The 10172-nt window shown below is 57.8% G+C and overlaps 2 protein-coding genes across 2 annotated transcripts; both read left to right on the plus strand.

The window, feature by feature from the left end:
* The first annotated feature begins 387 nt into the window (after positions 1–387).
* Positions 388–3139, plus strand: RBM7 (RNA binding motif protein 7). The gene is made up of 5 exons (XM_050910821.1): positions 388–483; positions 731–893; positions 1498–1600; positions 1996–2089; positions 2547–3139. The coding sequence occupies exons 1-5, from the start codon at positions 388–390 to the stop codon at positions 2970–2972; spliced, it is 882 nt and encodes a 293-aa protein (XP_050766778.1). The 3' UTR covers positions 2973–3139.
* A 619-nt stretch (positions 3140–3758) lies between these two features.
* REXO2 (RNA exonuclease 2) lies at positions 3759–9905 on the plus strand. Its single transcript, XM_050910824.1, has 7 exons — positions 3759–3890; positions 4010–4093; positions 4565–4642; positions 6667–6778; positions 7571–7679; positions 8036–8089; positions 9483–9905. The coding sequence occupies exons 1-7, from the start codon at positions 3759–3761 to the stop codon at positions 9610–9612; spliced, it is 699 nt and encodes a 232-aa protein (XP_050766781.1). The 3' UTR covers positions 9613–9905.
* Positions 9906–10172: the final 267 nt, after the last annotated feature.

Consider the following 10172-nt stretch of genomic DNA (forward strand, 5'->3'; position numbering starts at 1 on the left):
TGGGGCAGCTCCACCTGATGCACCGAGCGGCCTTTGTTACGACTAGACGGGATTTATCGCCAGTCGCGACTTCACGACCGAGGCCCCGGAGGGAGCGGGGCAGCGGGAGGACGGCACCCCGCCGCCGCCGCCGACCCCGCCGTTGCCTGCCTCTTCACCCGAGAGCCGGGCGGGCCCCGGGTTCCCCGGGCACAAGCTCCCCCCAGCTGAACACCGGCCCCGGCCGCCGCCATAGGCCCCGCCACCGGCCTCCCCCGTCGCCGCCCTCTACGACTCCACCGGAAGAGGGCGGGCCGCGCCCGGCGGCGCCGGCGACGTCACGCCGCCGGCGCCTGCGCAGAGGCGTGCGTCGGCGCCAGCTGAGCGCGGGCTGCCCGGCCGCGGACGATGGGGGCGGCGGCGGCCGAGGCGGATCGGACCCTCTTCGTGGGGAACCTGGACCCCAAAGTCACCGAGGAGCTCATCTTCGAGCTCTTCCACCAGGTACCGGCCGGCCGCCGCCGACCCCGGCCGGCCGCGCTTTATACCGGGGGAGGGCGGGGCGGGGAGGCCTCGGCCGCCGTAGGGGGCGGGGGGGCAGGCCCAGGCGAGGGTACGGCGGCCGCCGGAGGACAAACTTCCGCCTGGCGCCCGCCAGGCCCGGGCTGCGGCCATCCACTCCCCCCCCCCCCCCAGCTTTCTAGAGAGCTGCTCCGCTTCTCTTTAACGCCTTTTGTTTCTTGATTGGCAGGCGGGCCCGGTAATTAAGGTTAAAATCCCGAAGGACAGAGACGGTAGACCCAAGCAGTTCGCGTTTGTGAATTTCAAACACGAAGAATCTGTCCCTTACGGACTGAGCCTGCTGAACGGGATCAAGCTGTACGGAAGGCCCATCAAAATTCAGTTCCGATCAGGTACCCGCGAAAAGAGCCGTTGTTAAATAACCCGGCCGCTAGAGAGAAAGCGAAACTGCCGCCAGCTTCCCCCTCCCACAGCCTGACGGGTGTATAGCGAATTGGCTAAATGGCCAATTTAGCCTCCTCAAACGCTCGCTCCCCTCGTAGCCGATGATTTCGTAGAATGATGGCGTCAAGCGGGCCCGCGCTTTCGTCCCTGTACTGCAGCCGGGGACCTTTCTGTCGCTTATGGCCAAGTACAACCCCTGCGCTGAGTCTTCTCTTGGGGTTATTCTTTTTATTTTTATTTGATTATTCGTTCGGTACCCTTGAAAGCTGTTCTAACTTTACCACGCCAGCAGTAAAAGTCGTACCTAATGTCAGTTAAGCGGGGCGCGTTGGCCAGAATATCACCGCCCGATCGCATCTTTGCCGGCGGGTATTTAAGAGACGGTTGCAGAGCTTCGTCTCGGGGACGGGGTCGCGCGCTTTTGCAGGTCGCTGACGACACTCGAGAGCTGACCAAGCGCGTGGCGACGGTCGGCGCCTCGCAAGTTCGCTTCCTGCCCGAGCTCCTCTAGCTCGTGCCTGTCGGCCTCGTGAAACGTTTGTTTCTCCTCAGGGAGCAGTCACGCGTCTCAAGAGGGCAATCCGTCTTGTTCCCCGCACGGAGCCGCCAACGCCAGCCCGTCCGGCGCGCCGCACCCGCCATCGAACTGCAGCAGGTACGAGTCCCGTCGGCGCGCGCTGCAGGTACGCGCGCGTAGTTGGAAGCGGAAAGCGGCGTTTGCGCGGTGCGGTCTTTCCGCCCTACGGAGCAAATACCCGAGCTCCGAGCGCCCTCGGCACCCTTCTTGGTGCCTGAGGTCTTAACACAAAAAGAAGAGCATCGTCATTTTCAGGTGAGCGTGGAAAAGATCCGGCGAGGTGAATGTCCGGGGAGAGCGCCGCCGAACGCACAGCGCAAGCGTGCCAGTTTCTGACCGCGCGTGGTGGCAAGGGCTGGGTCGGTTGTTTTGTTTGCAACGGGAGGAACACGACGGGGCTGCAAACGCCCCGCGGGCTGCAACAGGCTCGCGTTTTAAGGCTGAAATGCCTAATCTCTTTTCGTTTTCCGCAGATACGACAGGAGCCCTGACGGCGCGGCAGCCGCGGGATTCTCGTCGGCGCAGCGGTCTCTGCCGCCGGCCGATAACCTGCAGCGACAAGCGGTGGTACGCTGTTCCCTTGCGCTAACAGCCTCCGGCCCTGCAGTCAGTCGCCCGCGGCTGAGGGACAACACGTGGCGAGAGTTGTCTCTAGTTTTGAGTCCTGCTTTCCCGTGAGGATTGCGAGAGGCTGTGGGAATGTACTTTCGGAGCGTTGAAGTGACGGTTCCAGAAGACTCGGGGCTCCTGGTACCGAGGCGGTTAGCGTCGGGGAGGGCTTTGAGCTTTAGCCGTAGATGAAGCAGTCGGTAATAGCTATTCTGTAAGTTAGCGTTGAGTCTCATTTCCAAACCAACAGCTTCTGTTTTCCCCTGTATTTACGGCGCGGTTAACTTGCGATTTGGAGGCCGGCACGGGGGTTAGCGTTTCTCTGGCCCCCGCCCCGTGCCCCGGATGGGCTCAAGCGCTCTGCCGGGAAGCGAGGGCACCGAATCCACCGACCCTTTTCCCTTTCTCTTTCCAGATGAACAGCGCGGCGTGGCAGCAGCCTCAGTTCGGGGGCAAGTACGAGCAGCCCGGCTTCGCCCTGCCTGGCTACCAGCACGCTCCTCACGCCTTTCACCCCTCGCCGGCCTCCCAAATGCCGCGGCGCCCGGAGTTGCCGCCGACGCCGCGCAAGGGCCGGCTGAGCGCCCACCCCTACCAGCCGGACAGCAGGCGTTTCGGCCGCGAGCAGCGTTTCGGGGAGCGGGGGCCCGACTACGGCCGGGGCAAGAGGGAGGAGTACGGCTTTGACGAGAGGGGCCACGACGCCGGCGCCGAGCATCACTACAGGGCGGGCAGAGAGGAACCGGCCTACGAAGACAGGCACCGCGACGGCTGGAGCCACAACTACGACTACCGGAGGGAGAGCTACAGAGAGGCCAAGTGGCACCCGTCGCGGCATTAACGCCCGTTCAGCGGGCTTTAAGGAACTTGATGGCAAAGAAAGCTCAAATCTGTTTCTTACCGACCATATGTATAAAAAAAAAAAAAAAAACAAAACCAAAACCACCCGACAAACCAACCCAAAACCCAGCCCATCAACGTTACCTTTTAAAGTTTGTGAAACCACTAGCAGCATCGTCCTCCAGAACTAGCGTCTCGGTTTTAAACGGCTTAACTCTACGCTGCAGGGCTTTTCACGGGGAGGGGAAGGGAGGGGGGGGCAAAAAAAAAAAAAGAAAAAAAGAAGCCAGCGTGCCAGAGCTTGAGAGAAAGCGTCGCCGCGTACTCGTCCTGCAGCGAAGCCACCGTTTGTGTTGCCGTAGCACGGCGGGGGCCGTCTCCGTGTCGGTGTGCACGGGCGGGGGGGGCCCCTCCGGTATTTCACGCGGCGGTTTTTTTTTTGGTACGGAATATCTGAACGTTCCTCGCTGTGGAGAAGGGCGTTAAAAGGTCTGCCGGGGAAGAATCCCTGGGTGAACCTCTCCTTTCAGCCTCGGGGAGCGACGCTGGCTCCGTCTAACCGGAGCCGCTGGCCGGGGAACGGGACCGGGGCATTCCCTGGAGCTCTCCGGTTTTATCCGGGCTTCCGCTTTCCCTCCCCGCCGGCCTCGGCGCTCCCAGCACCGCCGGGACTACATCTCCCAGCAACCCCCGCGCCCTCCCGCCCGCCCCCGCCTGCCGGGCCGGCGCCGCGCGGGGGCTGCCGGGAGTTGTAGTGCGGCGTCGTCGCTTTGCGGCCTTGGCGGCGATGCTGGGCGGCAGCCGCGCTGGCCTGGGTCGCCTGCGGAGCTGCGGCGGGCGGCTGTGGCGGGGCCGGCGGCGGGCGGCGGGCATGGCCGGCGGCGGCATGGGCCAGCGGATGGTCTGGGTGGATCTGGAGGTGCGGGGGGCGCGGGCGGGGGAGGGGAGGCGAGGCGAGGGAGGGAGAGGAAGGGGGGGGGGGTCGCGGGCGGGCCGCCGCCGCCGCCGCGCTGACGGTGCCGCTCCCCTCCGTGGCAGATGACGGGCCTGGACGTGGAGAAGGACCAGATCCTGGAGATGGCCTGCCTCATCACCGACTCCGACCTCAACGTCCTGGCCGAGGTGAGGAGGAGGCGCCGGGTTCTACCCCCGGGGCCCTGCGGGCATCCCGGCCCTGCCCGCCCGCCCGCCACCCCGGGGCCCGGCCCGCCTGGGCCCGCTCGGGTGCTCCCGGCGGGACGCCTCTGCTTCCAGGGGAAGATGGAAAAAAAAGAAAAAAATAGGTGCTGGTCGCCGGCCCTCGCCGCCTTGGGGTAGCCCCCGCTTTGGCCGCGTTGTGCCAACCTGCTGCGGGCGCTTAGGGCCGAGGGGAGAGCGCGGGGACGCGTGCGTGACGCGTGCGTGACGTGTGCGTGACGCGTGCGTGACGTGTGCGGGCCTGAGCCGCCGCTTCGCGGCCTCCCCGCCGCGACTTCGCTCGCCCACCCGCCGAAGTCGCCGGGTCGCTGCGCCTGGCAGCGTTGCGTCTCGAGGCTGTAGCTGCCCGATGCTAAACTGGTTTTCACCACCTTCGTCTTTTTCTCTTCCCGGCAGGGCCCGAACCTGATTATTAATCAGCCCGACGAGCTGCTGGATAGCATGTCCGAGTGGTGCAAGGAGCATCACGGGAAGGTAACCCTGCTAGAGCAGTCGCGCGACAGTTTCTCTTTCTTTGCGACGGTGAGAATGACGTATAATTCAGAATTACTAGTTGCAGTACAGTCACCTAAAAAGGGACACCTCCTGTGCTGAACGGTTTGCAATCAGAGGAGATACAGAACGGGAGACAGTAAGTATCGTCCTTACTTTGTACCGAGGAGCCGATGCGTAACGTTTTGCCCGAGGCCTCGCAAGTCACGCGTGGCACGGCTGCGAGTTGCGTTCGGGCGTCTTTGGCCTTCATCCCGTATCTCAGCCGGAAGGTTGCCCCAAGCGGCCTGCGCTTTGTAGCCGGGTTTTTAGTGAGTTCGAATAGTGCCAGGAGCTACTTTCTGACTTGAGAGCCAGAAGCATCGGCAAAGGCCGGCGGCTAGCCAGCGGTCCCCTGAGACGGCTGGAGCAGCAGCGCAGGGGAGGGCCGCGGGCAGGGTGAGACAGGCGCCTGGGAACGGGATCCCTCGCTCGGACGTGTGCCGCTGGTTCCCGTCTTCAAAGGCGGAGGCTCAGCGTCGTGCCTCTCGGCCTGAGGGTAAGAAGTCGGGTTCGGCTGCCCGGTCTGCTCACGGAGCTGTCGGCCGTGGCTTGCCTCTGCCGGAGCCACGGCTGTAGGCCGGGGTGGAGGGACTCTGACAGCCCCTCCCGGTGAAGCCCGTTCCATGTTGTGTAAAATACTTCAAAGCGTAATTCCGACAGAGGAGGGGAAGATGCGGCTTGAAGTCCTGACTAAGAACAGGCACAGGATCGGTGTAGAATAGTCCAGAGCTGACAAAATGCAAACCTATCGCTGCGAATGTAGGTACTTGTGGAATAAAACAGGCCCGTTTACTGTAAACACTGGATTGTTATTTCTGCCTGTCCCCTCGGTGCTGTAAGCCTAGCGTATTGTTTCGCCGAAAGCTTAACTTTTGTGGCAAGAGATTTTCTTTTAGTTCTTGCAGCCACCGAAGAGAGCTTCCTCCTTGCCAGTAGCGAGAAGGCGAATGGATTTTCCGATCCCTGATTATAAATTGAAATTCAAGTTAGTTTTCAATTAAGGGCTGAAGTTTTAAGACACCCGTAACCCCTCCCCTCCTCCCCCCTTCGGCATCTCGCTCTCCCCGGGAAGGATTAGCCAGAGTTTGGGAAATGAATATTAATTTACCGTGATGGGTGCTTTTGCCCTTCTCCAGTTGAGGACTCAAGCTCGGCTTCGGTTCACGAGTGAATTGAAGATGGTAGCATACGTTATCGCTGCTCCTGAGGAGCTACTTATTTTTAATTGACTAAGAAAAGAGAAGCAATTAGAATATAGATGAAAATGCAGCCACATAATGAATTTTTTAACCACCACTTGGATCTGTCAAGTAGATTTTTGCGGCACAGTCGTGGAAATATATAGCGTAGCCAGATGGAAATAAATCACTGAGAGCACTTGGAGCAGATTTGACATTTAACTATTGGAAAAAAAAGAAGGAAGGAACTTTTCTGATTTATAGGAATCTTGATAAACACTGAAGCCAGGATCCTGATGATTTCTGGTTGTTTATACCTACCGCTCTGTGCTGGGGAGGCGAATGCCTCTCCTGAAACGGAGGGAAATGTAATGCTCTCCTGGATCACGTACGGATGGGTGTATAAACGAGGCTTGCGTGATGTCTCGGTAATTGAGAAGACTCCCTGTAAAGTAGAGCAACTGGGAAAGGGAAAAAAAACCAACCCCAAAACCCACAGACCGCAGGAACGTCAGCGTTGTTAGGACTACGCTGCGATCGCCTTTACTTGTGTTGGTTTTTACTTCCCGAGCGGCGCCCTGCCCCTCAGTCGGGCCTGCTTGCGGAGATACCTGGAGAGAGTAAAGGCAAGGGGATGACCCGGAATATTGAAACACGGCGTGCAGGTGGTACTTCTGGGCACGCTGGGGGACAAACAGCACTTGAAGGGCTGGCCTTTTGCTGTTGAGCATTTCTGGAAGTCTCTCATGGGAGCGTATTTCTGATTTACGGCTCTTTTTTTTGCAGTCTGGCCTTACTAAGGCTGTGAAGGAGAGTAAAATTTCGTTGCAGCAAGCAGAGTATGAGTTTCTGTCCTTCGTACGGCAACAGACGCCCCCGGGTCTCTGTCCTCTCGCAGGTAAAGTATGTTCTTTCTTAATAATAACAGTATCGTCCCTCCTGCAGCTCCCGGCTGGGTGCCGAAAGGCCCGCTGATGCACGTGGCGGGGGGGATGCTTTAAGTTTTCTAGGCTGAGATCTAGCACGCAAATCCAAACCGGTTTAGCCAGGAGAGGTTCAGTAATGGCATCGTCCGTTCTGCAGGTTCCCTAACGCAAATACCGCGTGTCACTCCTGTGGGAAACTTCAGGGGTTTTTTTTTGCATTAATGTTTCCGTGTGCGGTTCTAATCGGGGCGGGCAACTTAACTGCCGCCGGCCATCTGCGACCGTAAAATCTGAGCAGCAAACCCAGCGGCGTCTGGAACTTCCTTGCTGGGTATCGAGCCGAACGCCGCGTAGGAATCTGCCAACGTCCTGCTGCCGCCGGGAACCACGTTCAGGACGTTCACGTACCGTCTTGGGACGGGTGCTAAGTGAAATTAATGCCAATGCCCGTTTGCGCTTGGCGGAAAATCCGATGCTTGCATAATACCTTGGTATTTACCTGTGTGACAGAAATTGTAGGAGTAGTAACTGAAGAATTAATAGAGGGATTACGTATCTAAACCGCAACGTGTGATCCTGCAAGGAAAATCTGACAGACCTTTACGATCATATTTACTAGAAAATGGGATAAACGAGCTGCTCGTGAATAGCTTTTCATCCCCTATGATCTTTCCCCAGCTCGCTTAGCCTGCTCCTCGTTTAGGTGTCGTTCGTAGCAGCTTTGTAACGTCTTTGAAGAAACATCTTGGTTTGTGTCTTTGTAGGCAACTCTGTTCATGCAGATAAGAAATTCCTTGACAAATACATGCCTCAGTTCATGAGGCATCTTCATTACAGGATCATTGACGTGAGCACTGTCAAAGAGCTTTGCAGGTAAGCGTTCCCCGAATTAAGTAGTCCTGACGAAAGATAATCTAGGGAAGGCTGTTAAGCGGGGCTACCGCGCGCTCTTCTGAAACGAGGTTAAAGGCTGCTGGGCGAGGGCTGCCTGCCGCCGCCTCGTTCTTCCCTGTGCTCTGTTCGGGCGGACGCGCAGAGCGAGCCGTGGAGGACTCCCTGAGCGGCGTGCTCTGGAGTTTTTGCAGCACGTTGCCTCGCGGGGTCGTGGCTTCTCCGGGTGCCAGTGAAACGGCGGTTCTTTCACCGACTGTAACAAAGCTGCAGCAGCCACCGGACATGTTTTTGAATCCTGATTTCCCTTTTTAAGTGGCGCTTTTTTCCGCTTACAGACGCTGGTATCCAGAAGAATACGAGTTTGCACCAAAGAAGGCGGCTTCTCACAGGTGAGGTTTCTGCTTCTGTCTGTAACAGAGCAGGGCTTGTCACGCAGGAACCGCGCTCTTCACGAGCAGAGTATGGAGCTTCCTTTGGATTCCAGGCACGCTGCAGACGACGGCGGAGGCTGCGTGCTTCTGCTCCCCGTCGTACGTTTGCGTTCTCCCGTCTGAAGCCTGGTTAGTGTAGGGAGAGGGGTTATTAAAACACAGAGAATCAGAAGTTTCCTTCTCTGTTCTGATTCACTCTGTTTACTGTTCAAGCCAAGATGCTTGTTTGGCAACGTAGATACATCTGTTGCTTCTTAGCCATCGCAGTGAGAAATCACACGAAAACAGTAGCGGAACAGCGGGTTTTACGGGTCTGTCCTTGTTTTGGGCAGAGTTGTTCACAGAGACACTAAAATTGGAAGGCTGCAAACGGGGCGATGAGAGTTCTGTTCCTGGCTATTTCCCGAGTTCGGAATGTGTCAGAGAGCTCATTCTCCTTCCTGTGGAAGGGTTTAATTTTGAGTTATGCTCCTGCCAGCGGCTGAGGCACCCCTAAAAGTCGCCAGTTGCCGCGGGGTTTGGAAGAGAAGATTCTGCGCACCTATTTCTAGAGAGCCACGTTTTCTAGTTCTTCCGAACGGAGGAGACAGCGGGTCCTGTGGGATCCGTAGGCTTTGATAAGTCCATACATACCGCGTGCCGTATGCACAGTGAGCGCATCTGTTTTGCTCTTCCACCTGCGCGGGCTAAACGTAGGAAAAAGCGCAGGACACCTGCGCGTTGCAGGGTCTGCGGTGGACTTCTTGTGGGTGCTGTTCGGTACTTAGAGCTACGGCTGTCCTAAGCGGCGGTGAAAAGGAGTCACCGAGCCTTTACCTCTCCGCTCCGACGTGGCCGGGCTAGGCCGGAGAGGCGGCTCTGGTACAAACAGAGAAGGGGGTGGCTGTCGCAGAGGTCTCGATCGCAACCACGCTGTGGTCGCTGTGCCGCGCCGCAGAAAGGCGCGGTAAGATTGCTGCTGCTGTACGGGCCTGACCGTCTGAGCAGGCAAAACTGGCCAAGGCGGGAGCTGAAAGCAGCTCTCCGGAGCCCTCGCCTCTGGTGTCTCGGATTGAATCGCTTTTAATAGCCGAAGCTGTCGAACCTGTTGGCTTTCAGGAGCTTCTGCGTCCCGTGGTGACATAAACTAATAAAGCTGTATGTTACTCCCCGGCCTGTCGGCGCCGGTGGACTTTTATTGCTTTGCACGTCCCTGAGACTAGCGAGGGTTGGTTTTGTTTCTGACAGATGCGCGGTCTGTGCACATCCCGGGTTGATTTCTTACAGGCTGGAAGTTTTCAGAAGCGTTAGCATCCAGATGCAGCTGAAGATGCGTGCAGGCGTTCTGAAACCTTCCTTAATTCTCTTTCAGAGCGCTCGATGACATCAGGGAAAGCATCAAAGAACTTCAGTTCTACAGAGATAGCATCTTCAAGAGGAAAACGGATGAAAAGAAAAGGAAACTAATAGAGAACGGAGAAAGCGATAAAACCGCCAGCTGATCTCTCCTCTTGCCGTGCCGTCCCGTAGCGCGTACTAGATGCGTCTCTGCTGGTTCTTTTCTGTTTGCCAGTCTCTCGAGAAGCTGCACCCTTCAGCGACCTTGTTTCTTAACGGCTGTTAAAATGCAGATGGAAGCCTGAGTCACTGCTTCTTTTCTGTTCGAGCAAGGAATCGACACACTCGAGCCTCAGCAGCGTCTTTGTTTGTACGTACTAGGTAAAACACGCTGTTTGATACTCGTCTTCGTCTGGTTTTAGATGCGGTCTTTCACTACACAATAAAAACAGTTCTGTTGAAAGACGGGTGTTTTCATACAGCCTTCGCTTTTGCGCTCGCCGTAAGCTGCTAGGCGAACCAGCCTCTCGTAGCTCTGCGAAGAGCAAACGCTCTGGGAAAGGATTTTCCTTTCGGGGTCGCGGTGCGTGCGCCTGGCTAACGAGACAGGCCTTCGGTGCGACCCCTCCGGTTCAGAAATGGGCTGAGCTTGCCCCTCAGTAAGCGTGGCCCAGCGAGCACTAGGTGCTGGCGTCAGAGCACGGCCCTCTCTCCTCTCTCCCCG

This window comes from Gymnogyps californianus, chromosome 25 (assembly GCF_018139145.2).
Source record: "Gymnogyps californianus isolate 813 chromosome 25, ASM1813914v2, whole genome shotgun sequence".
NCBI classification, from domain to species: domain Eukaryota; kingdom Metazoa; phylum Chordata; class Aves; order Accipitriformes; family Cathartidae; genus Gymnogyps; species Gymnogyps californianus.